General features: G+C 39.2%; 1 protein-coding gene and 1 long non-coding RNA gene across 2 annotated transcripts; one reads left to right on the top strand and one right to left on the bottom strand.

Moving 5' to 3' along the window:
• Nucleotides 1-14: 14 nt before the first annotated feature.
• LOC117440214 (uncharacterized) lies at nucleotides 15-7,061 on the bottom strand. Its single transcript, XR_004551235.2, has 8 exons — nucleotides 6,910-7,061; nucleotides 6,525-6,568; nucleotides 6,061-6,097; nucleotides 3,943-4,005; nucleotides 3,485-3,532; nucleotides 2,451-2,494; nucleotides 1,201-1,334; nucleotides 15-350 (listed from the first exon to the last, which is right to left on the bottom strand). It is a non-coding gene; the product is annotated as an uncharacterized lncRNA (long non-coding RNA).
• A 195-nt stretch (nucleotides 7,062-7,256) lies between these two features.
• Nucleotides 7,257-18,483, top strand: LOC117440101 (ATP-dependent RNA helicase DDX1). Its single transcript, XM_034076352.2, has 26 exons — nucleotides 7,257-7,347; nucleotides 7,460-7,511; nucleotides 7,647-7,710; nucleotides 7,790-7,819; nucleotides 7,937-8,033; nucleotides 8,246-8,293; nucleotides 8,379-8,462; nucleotides 8,590-8,673; nucleotides 8,772-8,848; nucleotides 8,941-9,013; nucleotides 9,099-9,175; nucleotides 9,266-9,380; nucleotides 14,182-14,320; nucleotides 14,559-14,619; nucleotides 14,741-14,839; nucleotides 14,995-15,084; nucleotides 15,382-15,570; nucleotides 15,692-15,743; nucleotides 15,915-16,061; nucleotides 16,200-16,291; nucleotides 16,377-16,449; nucleotides 16,545-16,617; nucleotides 16,769-16,811; nucleotides 16,902-16,997; nucleotides 17,624-17,744; nucleotides 17,880-18,483. The coding sequence occupies exons 1-26, from the start codon at nucleotides 7,332-7,334 to the stop codon at nucleotides 18,008-18,010; spliced, it is 2,223 nt and encodes a 740-aa protein (XP_033932243.1). The 5' UTR covers nucleotides 7,257-7,331; the 3' UTR covers nucleotides 18,011-18,483.
• Nucleotides 18,484-19,595: the final 1,112 nt, after the last annotated feature.

Below are 19,595 nucleotides of genomic sequence, written 5' to 3'. Positions count from 1 at the left end.
TCTGCGTTTGTGTGCTGGGCTAATGCTAATGCTAACAATGCTAATGCGAGGATAATAAAATGGCTGGACGGATTGCAAACCACGCCCCGTAAAACTCTCAAAAAGTTTTGTGAAGCCGCCATTTTATTATCCTCGCATTAGCATTATTAGCATTAGCCCAGCGCAGAAACGCAGAGAGACTAACTTATGGCAACACAAAATAAAACATGGGAGCGGTGGAGATGAGGAGGTGTCGGCGTTCTGGCGATTTACTCGGAAGGCTTCAGTAGAAGCTGCTGCCAGTCCCCAACTCCGGGGACTTCCGGCCGGGGACTTTGGGCGGCAGTATACGCCGTGAAGTGGTTTGCGGCCTGCCAGTAAACCCAAAGCAGAAGAAGAAGAAGAAGAAGAAGAAGAAGTGACGTCAGCGGCTTCATTTGCCTAATCCACCCCCAGGGACTTTTTCCGGTGTGAACGCGATCTGTACTTAGTTCATGAGAACTAAAGAGTTCGCATGAACTAAGTTCGCATGAACCTTTGTGGGAAAAGTACCGCAGTGTGAATGCGCCTATTAACTAATTTAGTTCCTAGGGCTTTTTGGTGTGAACGCAACTAAATCGTAGTTCTCAGGACCCTTTGTGGGAAAAGTACTTGGTGTGAACGCGCCTATATACATTTAGATTAAATGAGTTACATTTGCTTACAATAAAGTTTTATCTTACAAAATAAATGGATTCGTTGTTCTATAACAATTCTGTAATTGTCTGAAATTAGTGAAAAATCTCCATTCCAGTTTCTCATGTTTTTTCCGTTCCTAACCCAAAGATATTCAGTTTAATATGATATCAAGCATTAATAAGCATTCAATGTTGTGAGGGCATTTTCCCATAAAACATTACTTAAATGATTATAGAAATGGTCAGAATTATAACAATCATCATTATCAACAGCAATTACCTTTTTGTTAATTGATTAATCTAGTCATCCCAGCTCTTAGCTCTAATAAACATTATATTTAAACCAATCATCTGAGAAGAATACGATAATACTGACAAGAAATCAAGGTAATGCTGAGTTTCCATATGCTCCACCTGCCTGGTCAATTAGAATGAGCATCAATGCATGCAAAATAAAAGTAAAAGGCATTTCAGAAACAGGGCCAGCTTGAAAGGGGACTCTGGGGGTTTGATGACATCAAAGAGGAGGGACAGGCACGGTTACCGGAGGGATGATGAAGAGTTCGCTGCCTATGAGGTCGAAGAGGCGCACCGTGCCAGTGCTGTCGGCGTAGCCCAGCAGGGTGCAGTCGTGGCTCCATGCCGCCTTTCGCCACTGGGGGTTTGGGTCCTTTGGCACTGTGGCAGGAGAAAGAAGAAAAAAGACTTGAAAGCTCAAACAAACGGAGAAAGGGTGAGGAGAGATTCAGGGAACCAGGGATTTTTTATTAAACCAGACAATCTGTGAATAATCCCTGGTGTTCTGAGGAGTGCCAATGATGGATACAGATGGGAGAAGAAGGATGAAGCTAATGCCATACATCAACACCGTGGGTCTAAGGACCTATCCAATTCATGTATGAAGGATAGTTAGAGTTATACATCTCAATAAATGTCTCTCAAAGACGCACAGTTTTAAAACTGTGGGTTTTCTCCGGAAGTTTTTCCTTAAACGATGTGAGGGTCTAAGGACAGAGGGTGTCGTATTGTTATACTGATATTCTGTACAAACTGTGAAGTCCACTGAGACAAATGTAACATAACATTTGTGATATTGGGCTATATAAATAAACATTGATTGATTGATTGATTTCCCAGGCACGTTACCGATGAGAGGGGGGGGGGGGGGGAGGAAGGTGGAGAGGACTATCAGGACAGAAAGAGGGAATCTTCTTTCCTGAAACTTTCGGAATCTCTTTACACAGAGGGGACACAGTAATGTATAAAAGACATGAAAAAGTGGATTTTACATAATAGGTGTGGTGACCTTTAAGACACAATGAGTAGGATTTTCAGTATAAAAACTTGGCCCACTATGACTTTTGGGTAAACCAACGGGGGGGAAAAAAGAAGAAAAAAAAAAAATCCTACTCATTGTACTCAATAGTTCCCAATAATAAAAAAGAAATGACTTCCTAACATCAAAGTGTATTTACTTTCAGAAAGTTTGGGCCTCCCCATATTTCACGTAATTAATACCAACGCAGCAGGCCATTTTAATTGAATAGCTAATCAAACAATAAAGGAGATTTATTTTATCAGCCAGTACGAGGCTGCTTCTAATGAGTGGCAGTGTATGGGATGAGAGTGATTATCTGTGTCCCTCTCACACAATCCAATTAGCCACCGTGGTTGATATTTCGCTTTGAAACAAACTCCAAGTAGTGTTCGAACACAGGCTATGGACACTGTTAATGAAGAATACAAGTTAAAAACGCGTTGTGAGCTCAAATTAAACGGCGGAGAGGGACTTACCCTGGCACTTCCCAGTGATCGAGCCAAAGTCATCTCTCACAGACCTGAGGAGCAAACACACCAGTGAAAAAGCAGCAACATGACAAGGATACACACACCCAAGGGTGCAACTGTACACACTTTTAGCCTTAGATGACCTCATATAACGTGGGTTATAATTGCCACTTATGGCCTCTGAGCTGTAGTAGCTCAATGGATCAAGCAGACAGGGTCTTGAGAGTGGGCAGTGTTTAGACAGACTCTTAAACAAAGCTCAATGGATAAGGCCTTGAGCCGACAAAACACCCACTCACACCGACAAATGCCATAAAGCAAGTCTATCACACACTCTGTGATTTAACAACAGGGGTATGTGCAAAGGAGTACAGAGAAACCCAGTACATCAATCTGAGGCATGAGAGGAGATTGGTCTGGATTACATCGGGTCAACTGAGTCAGAGTGAACAACAGATACTTATTGATATGTGAAAATGACTTTCAATTACGCAGAGGGTCAAGAGGAAGGCAGCCCTTTGAGACAAATCAGTCGAAGAGAGAGCAAGACATATTTGTATACCTGCTTTATTGCTATTGATTTTCATTTCAATTTTGCTCCATTTAAAGCACTACATTGTGTTAATGGAGCACAGTGCTGAGCGGGCACATTTTTCCCTTGTAAGGGGGAAAATTGGATTTGTGTCGGAAAATAATTACAACAGCTCAAAATGAGCACAAACACGCTCATGTGCATGTATGCTTTGGTCGATGATGGAAACATTTAGGCAGCACTTGGGTTTTCAATTTGCTTTCATTTATTTTATGTAGCCCAAAGTGCCACAAAATGTTTGCTAAATTGACTCAAATGTTTTCTACTATGACTGATTGAGTTGTCTTTGATTGTATTGATGCTTTATTCTTCAGATACAAGCTTAGACTGCAGCTCATTTTTTTTAAAGGGAGATGTGATTAGCCATCTTGTTAATTAAAACTCTCTCTATCACTCGCACACACAAAGACAGGGAGCTTCAAACAGCGGGAGAGAGTTCAATAATTACCTAATCTCCACACACTGGTCCTGAACCACCGCCAACAGTTTGCCATTACTGTGGAGAGAACAAGAGGATGGTCAGGAATTATCAAGAGAGAAAAGAAAAGAGAGCAGTGGCTGAGAGGAGGTCAATATAACCAACATTTTAAAAAGTGGAGGTGAAATGAATCCATGGTGATTAAGGAAGATAAGAGTGTGTGTCTGGAGGGCCAAGGAGATAAAGACTGTAATAAGAGCCAATGGTGGATGGCTTGAAGAGAGGATCTGGGATCGATTGCCAATTAAAAAACGGCCTTTCTGTTAGGTGTGTTTGCTGTAGTGAGTAGAATGAAATGATTGGTCAAGGGGATAAGCAAAAGGGAGAGGAAACCAAACGAGAGGGAGGCTTAGAACAAGTCAGCAAGAAAATTGCCTGCTTTCAGGTGTGTGTGTGTGTGTGTGTGTGTGTGCGTTTTTTTATAGCACCTTGAAAGCACCTGCTTATGGGCGAGGCGCACAAGACCCAGAGGTAGACAGGAGCTGGAGGGGCTGATGTTTACAGGAACAGACAAACAAATCAAGGATTTACATGTTAATGAATTAGAACAAGAAACAGCTAAACAGTTATAACTTAACTTAGAAGTATTTTTAATGAGGGGTAAAAGTTCCCAGTAAACTTTCACAAAGCTGATGAGAGCAACTTTTACTGAGGGACTGATCTCCAGGGAAAAGAGAAGCAACGGGTGCAACGGTTGGATGACATCATTCTTAATCCCTGTGTCTAGAGTGCTGGGTTGAAAAGTCAGTGAATCTGATGTAAAACATTGATCACTACATTAAAGTGTGAGCGGGAGATATATTAGCATAGCTGAGACCATTTTTTATTAAAAATTAATTATGATTTAAATGTGTTTAAGTTAAAATAAAGAATATATCACTTAAAGGTGGTGTAGGTAATTTTGGAGAAAGCCGCTCGAGTGGGTAGGCCATCCAGTTACTTTAGCCGGGCCGGCTAAAATGATTGGTCGTGCTTTTTATAGTACTATGGCTTCCACAGATGACATTTTTTTATGGATTTTTTGTCAAAGCACTTAAGATATTAATTGCTATCGGGATGTTAAGAGCATTCCATGGAATATAACAAAAAGTGTATCTCGAGCCGGTTTCTCAAACTTACCTACCCCACCTTTTAACTTTAACACATTCAGTAACATTACAAATACAATACCCAAAATGTAGACAAATTAAATTACACTCACTTGAATGAAATAAATGTAATGAAATAATGTATTTTTTTTTTTATTTCATTGAAATTAAATAAACTTTAGAAATGTTGTTCCTAAATTAAATAAAAATACGCAATACAATCATCATCATAACATTATAAAAGTACTAGCCATGAAATCAGCTTTATTTATTTATTGAATTGAGGGGTTATTTAAATGTAAACATTATGAACTGTGCATTTTTGTTTTGAGTTTTATCAGTCCTGTAAACTGCCTTTCTTCGTGTGCAAGTAGTGGAGATGTTGCCACCGCTGGTGTTATTGGATTGATTTGATTTGCTGTGCAGTTGAGGATTTGGTGAAATTAATTCTTACAATCTTGTTTAGCAACAAAATATGCATTTGAAAGTTCATCATCATTGCATGTTTGTACTGTACTACGACACGTGGAAGGAATTCAGCCCACTCTGCTGGGTCATTTGTACTGTAATAAAATCCCTGATTTCTCATCCACAAAAAGAGAAGGGAAGCTAAGAGACAAGCATGACTAGAGGAGGTCTTAAATATGTAATGAGTTTATTGATGGTGCTAGCTAACCACCTGCTGATGAGATAAGCAGGCCTTGGTGCTACAGCACTACAGAATCCACTGCAGGCCAGATAAAGCCATCTGTTAAAGAGGTTTCAACAGATACTGTGCGATAAGAGCAAGGTAAAAAGTGATGCATCTTGAATAAAGGATTGTGTCTTAGAGACTTTTGTGAAGTAGTTTTCAGGAGGTACAGATAAACCAGTAGGGTTCCAGTTGTGTTGGATTATTTATAAATTATTTAATTCCAGGTTAAAGTAAAAAGCACAGGCCTATTTTGGTCAAATAATAGAACTAGTAAAATGGCTCTAGGTGAATTGGTAACAGGAAACATTTAATCCTATTTTCCTTTTTAAGTAGTTCAGTGTTAGTGCGGCTATTATGGTCATTTTAAATAACCATACAAATATAAAAGACTGCCACCATGATAGGAAACATTCGGAGCAAAGCTATATTATTATAATTGTATTGTTATTCTTAAGACCCATATTTGTGTAGCTTTTTTGAAGTACCAAACCAAAAAAGGATGTCATGGTCAGTGCTTAAAAAATGCACACCCTTTTTTGCATTCATAAAGATAGCTGATTACAAGCTGTCTACAGACATTACAAGTAATACCTGTGTTTTAAATGTAATGTAGTCAAACACAGCCACATAACTCCGTTCTAAAAGTCACACTATTCATAAGCACCATGAATCACAGTTGTGTGTGGCATGTCAGTCCATTACATTGTGGAAATAATTATAAAATAAGTCATGTAAACCTGCTAGCATAATATTGATAAACGTACCTGTACCACAAGTAGTGCAAGACTAAACGGAATGGCCCTGTAAGAAAGATATCACAGTTAGTAAGCATCACAATGGTAACCCTGTGGTAATGACATATTTAATGGACCATCTGTCTCTTGTCACATTCTATATTAAATATTAGGCACTGTAGACAAGGACATATAGGACATACAAATCAGTCTTTTTACCCCAATAATGCATAGGATGTCATGAAAGACACTAATATAGCACTTTCCAGGTCTGATGATCATGATTCGTGCACCTCCTACAGTAAGATTAGGGGAAATGTGTTTCCCTGGTTATAAAGCTAGGAAGGAAACTTATGTTTCCTATTTTACTTATTTAGATCTAGCATATTGATAGGCTACAATTCGAGTGAACAGACTGATTTTGTGATGAAGTAAAGCGCCCCGTTTCGCTGTGCAGAGTATCACAATTAGGCAACAAAAAAAGAAAAGCTTACCTGTCACTGCTTTGGCAATAACTGATATGTTGTGCTCCTTGCAACTGTAAATTGACATGAAAGTGACATGTGAGCTCAGCAGTAGCATCGGGGTGATCATTTTGATTCGTTCATTTTAATTAACGTGTGACAGCGCCAAAGTTAGGCTAGCATCCACATACTTGCGAGGCTATTGCTTAGTGGCGCGGAATATCAATGTTACCGAATGAATGGAACTTAACTGCTGATTGCAAAAGTAATCATGATGAAAAATGAAAGCTACACTATAGGAGAATGTGAGGATTTGGCTAGCAATGTGTTGTGCTCCGTGATCTTTACAGATAAATGTTCAACAAAATAACCACGTACCTAACTAAAAACATGGGAATAAAGAAGTCTGACCAACCTGAGTGTCTGTCACTGCAGGCCATTCGTTAATAACAAGTAAATCGTACAACAATGTTTTCATCTTCGCCTTCTATCAGGCTTTCCTCAGCCATGTTTACTTGAACAGCCTGTCAAAAAATAGTCTACGGGAGCAGCACTGGACAGTATTTATCAGGGAACCGCTTTTGGAAAATGTAGCTTACAGCCCAAGTTAAGTATTCTCATAGCTTGATAATAACTTAAATGCTATGATGTTTAAACATATACATATATGCTGTCGTAGCCCTCCTTGTACATTTAGCAATGATATATTTAACGTATTTAACGAACTAATTCACCAACCGGAACCAATGATACAAGGCTTATTTGCAGGACCACTAAAGGAGTTGCACCGAGCCGAACACGTTAACATCCGTATAAATTACATTCGTAGCAGCAATAATGGCAGCGTTTTCGGGTAAGTATATCTATCAATCTAACCGTGTTCATGTTGCATGAATTCAATATTACTTTAATTTTAAAAACCACGTGAGTGAAGTGAAACCTTAAATATGTATTTTGTTCAACAGAAATGGGTGTTATGCCTGAAATAGCGCAGGCTGTGGAAGAGTTAGACTGGCTGTAAGTCATTCAGGCTTATTTGGCAAAATATACGTCTGTTTTGTGATATCTGTGCATATTGTTTTGACGTGTTGGACATTGCTATGAGCTTAACAGTTAACACTAAACTGATGTATTTCAATCATTGCATTTCAGACTGCCTACTGATATCCAGGCGGAGTCTATTCCACTTATTCTTGGTGGAGGAGATGTTCTTATGGTAGGCCTCCTTTATTTCTTATTCCAAATGTGAACATTGCAAGTTTCCGTCTCATTTTCCTCTTTTATTCCCTTTTTAGGCAGCAGAAACTGGTAGTGGTAAAACAGGGGTAAGTACTTGACAGCCACTCAGATTATAATACAATTAACATCTACAGTTTGCATTTAAACATCAGCCCAAGTTGGAAACATTACTAAATGTATGTGTAATAATTACTAATCCACAGGCCTTCAGTATGCCAGTGATCCAGATTGTGTATGAGACCCTGAAGGATGAGCAGGAGGGCAAGACTGGCAGAGCTTCCATCAAGACTGGAGGAACTAGTGAGACCCCCTAATATGAATTATGTTTTTGTTTGCACTCTGTATGTCTAACCTGCCAGCTAAAAAAAATTCAAAACATTACACAGCACTTTCTAAAGCTTTTTTAAAGCTCTCAAAAGACCAGTTTCATATTAACGATCCATTATATTACAAAGTATGAAAGTGGTGTTCTGTGCCGTATCTAACCTGCTTGTTTCTTTGTTTTGACTCAGTTTTCAACAACTGGCAGATGAATCCTTATGACCGCAGCCCAGCCTTTGGTAAGCAGAGACAAAATAGCATATCACATTCACTTAAGGACATTCTAACCTAAAGCTCTGCTCTTTTTGCTTTTTACTCGTACAGCGATTGGTCCAGATGGACTGTGCTGCCAGAGCAGGGAGTTCAAAGAGTGGCATGGCTGTCGCTCAACAAAAGGGGTTACCAAAGGTACAACATGACAACATTCGCATTTCACAGGGGAACTAACCATTTCTTCGATTGTCTTACAACAATGAACAAGCTTTTATTTATTTGCAACTGTTGCCGGTTCTTATGTATGTCTTTATTTGTCCAGGGAAGTACTACTATGAGGTGACCTGCCATGACCAGGGTCTATGTCGCATTGGGTGGTCCACCAGTCAGGCAGCCTTGGACTTGGGTATGCCCCCTTAATGCTGTACATACAAGATACTCAGTATATAATAAACTGTCTGACTAGAAAACATATTTAATCTTGTAATCTTTATTTCTTTCCAGGAACTGATAAGTATGGTTTTGGCTTTGGTGGGACTGGAAAGAAATCCAACAACAAGCAGTTTGACAGCTATGGAGAGGTAGCTATTACTTATAGAATATTTAGATATGTAAACAGTTCTGAGATCCTTTTTCAAACTTGTTTTCATTTTCTTATTTTGTCCCTTTGCAGGAGTTTACCATGCATGATACCATTGGATGCTACTTGGATGTAGACAAGGGCCAAATGTCTTTCTCTAAAAATGGTGCGGTCCTAGTAGTTATCATTCATATTATTATCATTAACTAATTGGGGCACTATAGCAATGTTTCTTGTCTTCTTCTCTTCAGGTAATGACCTGGGTGTGGCTTTTGAGATCCCTCAACAATTGAAGAGTCAGCCCTTCTTTGCCTCCTGCGTTCTAAAGGTATCACGTCAAAGTAATGCTGGATTAAAAAAACTAACAGGTGCCAGTTTTACACCATACAAATGGCTCTTTTTCTTATCTGTGTTCAAGAATGCAGAACTGAAGTTCAACTTTGGAGGAGAAGACTTTAAAAATGCCCCCAAGAGTGGGTTTGTTGCCATGGACCAGGCGCCAGAGGGCCACGCAGTCAAATCTACTCAGACAGGTGTGTGGATACCACCTTATTTCATATGCAAAAAGAACCGATGCCGAATGTATCTGAGATGACTATCATACACCTTAACCCAGCGTTTCTCAAAGTGTGGGGCGTGCCCCACTGGTGGGGCGCAGAGATGTGATAGGTGGGTCGTGAAAAAAAAAAAAAAATTAAAAAAAAATAATAATTCAAATTTTTTTTTTTACATTTTTTTTTCACATTTTTTTATTATTTATACACTGGTGGAATATCAAAACAACGGAAGGCCGGGGTGCAAAACGTATCAATGAAAAGCGACCCTCTACCACACAAAACAACACCTGTAGATAACCCAATTTGTGTTCTTTGAAATTGAAAAGGATATTGCATTGTGTTTGTTACTTTCGTTGCAGTTGTATGTCTTAAGTGTAATTTGGCATGCTTTTATTTTGAAGGCAAGTTTACGCTGTTGACAGTTGTTGTTGCTATGGAAACAAGAAACGTTTCACAGCGGGCGGAACTTGTCATAAAGTCCGCGATAATAAAGCCCACCCATTTAGAGGGAAGATATGATTGGTCAATTGTACTGTCCTTTGACATTACTCTCTCGTTCAGTTACTATAGCTGGCCCTCTGTGAAATCATGCCTGGACGTCCAATCAGCTCCTGTCTTCACAGACTCGCAGAGAGGAGCTTCTTTCATTTAAACTTCACATTCAAACAGAAACTGAATAGGCAGATTCAAAGGATTTATTTCTTTGGAAATGTTATTTTAAATACAATTTAATCAAGTTATTTTTGGTAAAACTATTGACAAATATTACTAAAAACATATTTAAAAAAAAATATATAAAGAAAAATATAATTAGTTTTAATGTTTTTAAATATTATTTTGTAGAATATCTTAGGCCCTCAGAGACAGGCTCGCCACTGGTAAACATTTCGCATACACACGTATGAAACGCTCTCACAGACACACACAACAGCGTTGCAGTCGGGAAGAAAAGCAATGTGGAGCGAGAGAGCAAGAGAGAGAGCACACCTTTATCTATTTAATAAAGTTGTACAAAATAAAGTAAGAAATCATTCCAATGTGTACTATAGGACAGTAAAAAGTTTAAAAGGGGAGGGATTAGTCAAATATGCATAAATAAAAAGAAAGAATGCTAACTAGGTAACATAAGATAAGAATAAACAAGTTTAAATGATTTGTTGTGATCATATTCTAAAGATGTTTGGATTATTGAAAAGTATACAGCTCCCTTTCATCTGAGTGTTGAGAGCTGTATCCATAAATTCATGTTGGGCTCAAAGTAGGGCTGCTCGATTATGGCAAAAATCATAATCTCGATTATTTGGGTCAATAATTGATATCACTATTATTAAAAACGATTAACCATTTACTTTGAAAAACATCAATTTATTGAAGAAAATAATTTGAAAAGTATGTTTTTAACAGTTGATTACCCTGAACTTTAAGTATAATTCAACTGAAAAACCTATTTAAAAAATAAATAAAATCGTTTTATTTCGATTATGTTGTTTTCATAATCGTTGCAAGCCAAAATCGTAATTGCGATTTAAAATACGATTTAATTGAGCAGCCCTAGCTCAAAGTGCACCAGATTGATGCATTCAACTTCAACATTTAAAAAAAATCTTCCTGGGGGTGCATGCCCCCGGACCCTCGAGGATGTGACGTCCACCACCAAATAAAGCAGGTTAAAATAATTAAATTGCATACATTTTATTTTAGTAAACACTGAAAACGGGTCCCACAGACCCAAACAGCACTCAAAGGTTAAAGGTAGCATATAATAATGTTAAAATGTGCTAAATATATACACTGCAAAAAAACAAAAAAGAGGAGTAAAAGTAGCTCACGACATGTTTTTATTTTTTGAAAGTAACCCTCATCCTAAAAAAAGTTGGAGACCCCTATTATAGAACGATACATTTGACAATTTTAAGCTTGGCCTACCATTTTATTGGAGCGATGAGGAACAGGTGGAGCTTGAAAAGGCCCACCTGTTCAAAGTGGGGAATGAGAGGACAAGTTTGAGAACCACTGCCTTAAAGAGCCTGTGACACGGTTTTCCCCCATCATCCAAACCCATCAATTTGAGTACATATTGTCCCCTTGAAAACCGTTACTGAACTGATTTTGGATATTTGTACTTTGATAACCATTAATCTGCCTTCAATGTTGACAATTTTCTGGATCTTCTCGCGGATTCTTCAAGTCCCGCCAAATTATGGGTGACGTCATTGCGGGCACAGCGCTCCAGCTGCACCGTCCAGGATCCCAGCATCTGCATGTAAACCTTTATATATATATACAGTCAGATGTAAACGCACGACGGCGCACACAGCAGCAAGCTCAGACAGCGATGACAGGTTAATGTTGAACGTGTCTGAGAGCTCATATGAGGCTGAAGGATCGGTTTATGTTGTATCTTCTAAGTTTAAGAATGAGGTGCGTCAATATGGGCGATCATATGGTCATGTAGCCAGTGGTGGACTGGGACTAAAAATCATCCCGGGACTCTCGACCGGCCCACTTCGGTACCGAGCTGTCAACGGGGGGAGCGGGGGATGTAAAATACAAATATAATGTATAATGTCTGTGTCTTTGACATTAGCGCTGCTAGCCACCTGTGCCCTGTACTACGAAGCCAGTTCAACAAACCCTGGATATGTTTGAGTAACAAACAAACTAACAACAACAAACTAACAAACGAGATCTCGCTAAGCGGTCCTACGACGCTGGTTATCAACTCGGTAAATCAAGCCAGGGTTTCTCTCTCCAGCTGAGAGCGCGTTCACGTCTAAGACACGAGTGGATCTGACTTTAATTACATTTGTCTCGAGTGTTTCGTCAACATAATGTGTTAAATAATACTTCTGCATCGAGTCTGTGACACTGAGTGTTGCACGGCCAGATGAGGCTGGAGAAGCTGACTCAGATAAGGAAATATATGATATATTATGATATTATCTGATCGATGATCTGATTGATGATGTAATATGAATGATAAGTGCGACACGTCGGCGTCTTCTCTGCATACGGCAGTTTAAACTGTATTTCCTTTATCCTGTAATATGACTTGAGAGATTTAAACTCCGCACACTGAGTGGATCTCTTTTCTATAGACGCCGGAGGTGGGCAGCGTCAGGTAAAAGAAGTTATTTAGCCTTCTCAAACCTGAGCCTCACGCGCCGCCTATGGGGGATGTGCTAGTTACTTATCCGACCGGCCCACTTCGGTACCGGCCCATCGGGATTCGTCCCGATGGCCAGTCCGCCACTGCATCCACAGTCCGCCACTGCACCCAGCCCACGTAAACTGTCAACGGGGGGAGCCTCACTGCGGGGAAACGGTGGACCTAGTGTCCCGATCGGAGTGGGAATAATAATAATAATCCGTGCATTTTATCCATTAATTTCCCCAACATTGTGGTAAAAAACCACACGTTTAATCCACGTTGTTGGTGTACTACAACTACAAAAAGCATCGGTTTGTTTTCTCATCAGTAAATGCAGACCGGCTCAAACAAACGATTTTTAATCATCATCCTCACTCATCCTTTAATGTATCATATGTTCGCCGAATTGACATGAAAGCACTAATAAATGTAGTTTCATCCACTTGAGTTTATAACCACAAAAATAATCGATTTGTTTTTATATCACATCCGATGGGAGGAAATTCAGCAGCTCTCACTCCCGATTTGTAATCCTAATGTAATCATCATCTTCACCACGATCATGTATATTTATGTCGCCGAATTGACATGAAAGCACTGACAAATATGAATATACTGTAGTCAACTTCATTAAAACGTTATTAACGTGCCTAAACTCAGTAATTCACCATTTCTACGCATGACACAACACACTTTGTCCGTGTTTGGCTCTCGAAGCGTTCCCGCATTGACGTCACTTCCGGCTTCCCCCAAAACTTCAAAATGAGTGAAGGAATTTCCCCGCGATGTTCGAAATTATTGATATTTAACGAAACGGTATCGCTTTTTCTTTTTTAAACTGACGGTTCGAGATTACTAGTAGCCCAATATTTCATTGCACAACAGTTGTTGGGATGGTGTCACAGGCTCTTTAACCAGAGACAATTTAGATACAACAATAGTAGGGCTGTACCCGAATATTCGTTCGTTGGAGTACTATTCGGGTTTCAATTTCGTTATTCGGATATTCGTTTTGTTTGTTTTTTCGTTTTTTTTCCAAATTGAATGTATTGAAATCTCCAATATCAACGTAAGAGCTTGTTCGGGGGGTGCTAACACGTAACCATAAACGTTATCGTTTACTTTCTCCGTCTTTATATGTAGATATTACTTTTCTCCGTTAATCTCCGTCACGTTGTTTCCAAAGCAACAACTTCCTGTCAACAGCGCTACCTCTCCTTCAAAATAAAAGTCCATAAATAAATAGGAAGCCAAGCCAAATTACACTTAAGACATATACAACTGCAAAGAAAGTAACAAACACAATGCGATATCCTTTTCCCACAAATTGAGTCGTATACATTAACAAATAACTATAAAACAACAATACTGTAGAATAACAAAATGAATGCCGTGAATACACCAAAATACACGTGTTGAAGGCAGCGGTTCGCAGCTGATTACTACCGAATATCCGGAGCCCGAAAAATGGTATTCGGGACAGCCCTAAACAATAGTTAGTTTCACAATAAAAGCCTTCTTTCGTTAGACATTTTTAAATCATATTACCAGAGCGGTCATTTTACCATTGCTAATGTGACTGATATATTCTTGCATTGATTAGCCCTCTTTTCTCTGTTTGTGCAGGCAGTGCCAAAGTGAGTCAGGTGAAAGCAACATCCAATTCACCCAAAGCCCTGATCATCGAGCCATCTAAAGAGTTGGCCGAACAAACCCTTAACAATGTCATTCAATGTGCGAAATACGTGGATAACCCCAAACTCAGGTATGACTTTAGTGAGGTATTAACAACACTGGATTTGACAAACATCGGAAAACCATTTCCTGTGTAGTACTTATTCTGAGCCATATCTAAAAATATATATTCTGCACATTTAACAGTTATACTTTTTATATTTCCCTGCATTATCTTTTATAGATGACATTTTTGTTTTATACCAGCAGATGGAGCCAGTGATCAATTTTAAATGTTGATAGCAGTAATGTTTTGATGTGGCTTACAGGAACCTGTTGGTGATTGGTGGTGTGCCTGCCAAGGACCAGATGGCTGCTCTGGAACATGGGGTATGTGACATGTACCGTCTCCAAACAAACTGAGTTTAAACTTTAAGTAGTTTTAACTAACAGATCTTTTTTGCCTTGTTTGCCTCTTCTGTTTCTGATTTTTGTGTCAAATTTTAATAAGGTTGACATTGTCGTGGGAACACCCGGAAGACTGGATGACCTCATATCCACCGGGAAGCTCAGTCTGTCCCAAGTCCGCTTTCTCGTCCTGGATGAGTGTGTATGTACAACACATCTTGAGTATTTCCCTTTTAAAATCAGAAGCATTCATTTTTGCATCCAACAAAGTACAGTTTATGTTTAATCAGTGATTTTCATAGCTTAACCATCCCTGAAGTCACTCATCACTTTTCCTGTGTTCCCTGTATCCCTCAGGATGGCCTTCTGTCCGCAGGCTATACAGACTTTATCAACAGGATTCATAACCAAATCCCTCAGGTCACCTCTGATGGCAAGAGACTGCAGGTAACACTTCAGATAAATCACATATGTGACAACAAATCAGTTATATGCTTCTTCTTTTTTTTCAGACCATTTTAAACAGTAAAGTAAGCACAAAACAACACACTTGGATGACTGTCAAAGCAATTTTGGGGTATTTTCTGAAAACTTTTTATATCATATGTGAGGTGCAGATTAATTAAAAGAATATGTTAACGATGCTTGTTTGTGCTCTCCAGCTAGCAAAACAAGGAAACATTTGATAGCCGTAAGCAGGGGGAAGCCCAAGTGAACTATCTCAGTTGATATATTTTTTTCCAGGTGATTGTCTGTTCAGCCACACTGCATTCGTTCGACGTGAAGAAGCTGTCTGAGCGTATCATGCACTTTCCCACATGGGTGGATCTGAAGGGGGAGGACTCTGTGCCTGAGAGTGTGCACCATGTGGTTGTGCCTGTCAATCCCAAGAACGACCGCCTCTGGGAGCGCCTGGGCAAGAACCACGTCCGGGTGAGTCCCTCATGTTGGCCTAAAGAAATACTTCATACTGATATGGTTTGAGTTATAATGCTGGAAATTGTTTATCTCGGTTTAGATTATGTTAACAGTTTTTTTTTCTTGCTTTGAATAGACTGATGAGGTCCATGCCAAAGATAACACCAGACCAGGAGCAAACTCTGCGGGTAAGGGCTGATCTGTTAAGACCATTCAAATCTAACTCTTGTTTTATTTGTTAAATATAATCTAAGACAAGCAATGTGCTTTACATAAACAACAACGGGGATGGTATAGCGTTTTTTCCTTCAGGGAAAATTCATGGTGAAGAACAAATGAGTGTTTGTCTGTGTTTTTAGAAATGTGGTCAGAAGCCATCAAGATGCTAAAGGGTGAGTACACAGTGAGGGCCATCAAAGAGCACAAGATGGACCAGGCCATAATCTTCTGTCGCACCAAGATCGACTGCGACAACATGGAACAGTACTTCATTCAGCAAGGAGGAGGTATGAGTACTACTGAGAATTTCAGCCATCACTAGACATACACACGCATATAAAGTAATAAGGAATTAATTGATGTTTGACTAATTTTCTATGAAAATAAATCTGAATAAACACTCAGTTTTGGTGTCTTTTCTTTAGGTCCGGACAGTAAAAGCCACCAGTTGTCCTGCGTTTGTCTCCATGGTGATCGTAAGCCCAATGAGCGTAAGACTAACTTGGAGCGTTTCAAGGTAAAACAACAAGAACTTAATGATACCTTTTTTTTATGGATGACAACCAGTCTATTTGTGTTGTAAGATCTTCTTGTGTTCACAGAAAAAAGAAGTGAGGCTGTTGATCTGCACAGATGTAGCTGCCAGAGGAATTGACGTCCATGGAGTTCCGTATGGTAAATATTTCAGATCTTCAAAATAAAACGGACCAACGGTCATCACAAAATCATAAATGTTTTTATATAAGACCACTCTCTTCATCTTTCTCCAGTGATTAATGTCACCCTGCCAGATGAGAAGCAGAACTACGTCCATCGTATCGGCAGAGTCGGAAGAGCCGAGAAGTAAGCGCTGACAACCTGAGACTAACTGAGTTTGTGTATTTTGGCTGAAGAGGAGATACAATTATTATTTTCCTCTGTCACCATATTAGTTTTGTTTGTAAATTCACACAATATACCTTTTTAAAATATATGCTTTGCTTTTAACTTGCAGAATGGGACTGGCCATTTCCTTGGTTGCTATGGAAAAGGAAAAGGTAGCAGAGATACAGAAATATGCTAATTCATTTGAATTACAGATAACTTTTAAAAGAAGTTCAAATTAAATGTTTTCTTCATATGTGCAGGTGTGGTACCACGTTTGTGCGAACAGAGGCAGAGGCTGCTACAACACGCGACTGAAGGAGGACGGAGGTTGCACCATCTGGTACAAAGAGAAAGAGGTGAACAAAGATGCAGAAACAAACTAAATCAAGCTAGGAAAATCTGTAATTTGTTATACAACCGATTCAGCAGAGGGCTTTTTAGTGATTTGATAGGAAGCAGATGCAAACATTCAAAGTAAAACGCCTGTAGCGGCAATAACTCCCTATGAGTTAGCTGCTGAGAGGCTAAAAAGTGCTCTTTGCTGTGACGCGTTCCATGTAAGAGTCCGTAGTCATTTGTAGTCCATGGTGTTTAATAAAACGAAAACAAACAATATACAACTCCAGACCTGACGGTCAACAGAAATCGGAGCGCCATTCACCCTCTTCCTACATCAAATCCTCCAAACCGTCATCCAACAACAGGTGACCTAAATACCAATAAACCACACCCACGTGACCATTGCCGGAAGTGATAAACAATAAGAATTAAACGCGATGCAAACAGAAATACAAGATAATAATACAAATAATAAGTAAGGCAAAAACAAGCATTTTGGCTCCTACAATGCCTATGAGCAGAAAGGTTTTGCTATAATTTGGAAGCAATGAAAGCTTGACACACTAAGGAAAACACTAACTAACACTAACCATTGTGGATTCTCTATTCTACTTGTCTTTTATTCCCTTTCCTCTTTCCACAGCTCCTTTCAGATATTGAGGAGCATCTGAAGTGCACCATCACACAGTGCGAGCCAGACATCAAAGTACCTTTGGATGACTTTGATGGAAAGGTCACCTATGGTCAGCGTAAGGCTTCGGGAGGTATGTTTTAAACTGCTTACTAATTGGTAGTTTTTTTTATCATAATCATTGCATAGATTTGCTGGTAACTTTGCTAAAGATACATCCACTGCAGTTGTGTTGAGCATGACTAACAAACCTGTTGCCCTTGCCTAGGTGGTAACTACAAGGGTCACGTGGATGCTCTGGCACCAACGGTCCTGGAACTGGCTAACCTTGAGAGGGAAGCCCAATCTTCCTTCCTCCACCTGGGATACATGCCAAACCAGCTTTTCAGAGCCTTCTGAACACGCCCCAACTAGCACTAAAACTGTACAGATTAAAGAAATGCTCCAATAGGAAACAGAACCTTTATGATATAACGCAGTAGTGTGCAGTTATTTAAGTTGTTTTCCCACCCAGAATTATGAACATAACATAATAAAAAAAAAAAAAAAAAATTCTACTAGTTCACTCGGTATGCCAAACTTGTCTCTGGCATCTGATACATACACTAATGACAAAATAATTTGTTGGATTGTGTTTTATTTTCTGATTGATTTGGTTGAATGAAATATTTAAGTGTCTTTATGGAGTAATTGGCTAAGAAGTCAATGTATTTAAGTGTCGGGTGTATTTTTAAATAAACTAATAGCCTGCTCAGTTTGAGTTCAAAAGCAGGCAAGTATCTCCAACAATTATGAATGTCTCCTGTTTATTTGATTGAGTCTGTTAATAATTTCTGATAAATTCATGAGAATAAATAATCTTCACAGAGCAATGTTTATTTTCTGTCTGTTACTGGGTTGTTTTACAGCTTTGAGTCAGGCCTCCTCCACAAAGATTGAACAGGCATTTTTAAAACAAAGCACCGTTTCTTGGCTCACCAATCTGCAGCCATATTAGGAAGTAAGAATAAAGAGAGATGTAGAGTTAGACCATACTACTTCTACAATATGAGGTTCTGACCTTTGCTGGTAGAACATTTGAGTATCTGGACCTCTTTGAATTATTATTGAATACCCTTGAATTATTGTTTAAAGAATTTAAGATTGTGACATTTAAAAGGGCAGTAGTATTACCACCGGAAATGAGTTACTTAAATTTACATAGAAATGTCATGATTTAAAGCATATACAAGTACTGTAACTGCAAGATCAAACAATGTGTGTGGAAAAACCGAAATAACGAATGTATTACATTGATTCTTAATATGTAATAATCATTTAATTGTGCACATTGACAAATCCCGTTTTGATCGCCGATGGTGACACTTTTATTTTGAAATGTCCGCTCAGATCTTTGTTCTTCGCTTCCTGTGAAAGCTGTGCATCGACTGTTCTGCATTTAAAGGAATGGTATGCTCATGACACTCATTTTTAAATAATTATCATCCGATAAAACAGACCAGTCTCTGCCAGTCTCTCTCTCTCTCTTTTTTTTTTTTAATCCGATGACATTATCAGTGATTTTAAACTGATTATATACCGAAATAACATCAACACTGTGGGCGCCGCCATTTTCCGGACGTGACGTAAACCATGCGTTTGGTTTTCGAAGACACGTTGATCTCCATGTTATTTACTGTAGTTTCTCTCTTCAAATATGCCTCACTGTATCGCGAAATATTGCCACAATTCTGATAGGAACAATCCACGGAATGCTCGGTTCCATCTGTTGCCAAAAGGTAAGCGTAAGAAGTACATTCGGAGGCAGTGGCTAGCGAAATGTGGCCGGCCCGAACCGAAAGATTCACAGGCTCATGTATGCAGCGAACATTTCAAATTTCCGGACGACTACTCTGAGAGTATGATAAAACATAACATGGGATTTATGGAACAACCATTACTTAATGGAGATGCAGTACCATCGGTCTTTCTGGTGTCATCACCG

This window comes from Pseudochaenichthys georgianus, chromosome 24 (genome assembly GCF_902827115.2).
Source record: "Pseudochaenichthys georgianus chromosome 24, fPseGeo1.2, whole genome shotgun sequence".
Classification (NCBI taxonomy): Eukaryota; Metazoa; Chordata; class Actinopteri; order Perciformes; family Channichthyidae; genus Pseudochaenichthys; species Pseudochaenichthys georgianus.
The sequence above is the reverse complement of the archived record's forward strand: the minus strand, read 5'-3'. Positions and strand labels throughout refer to the sequence as shown.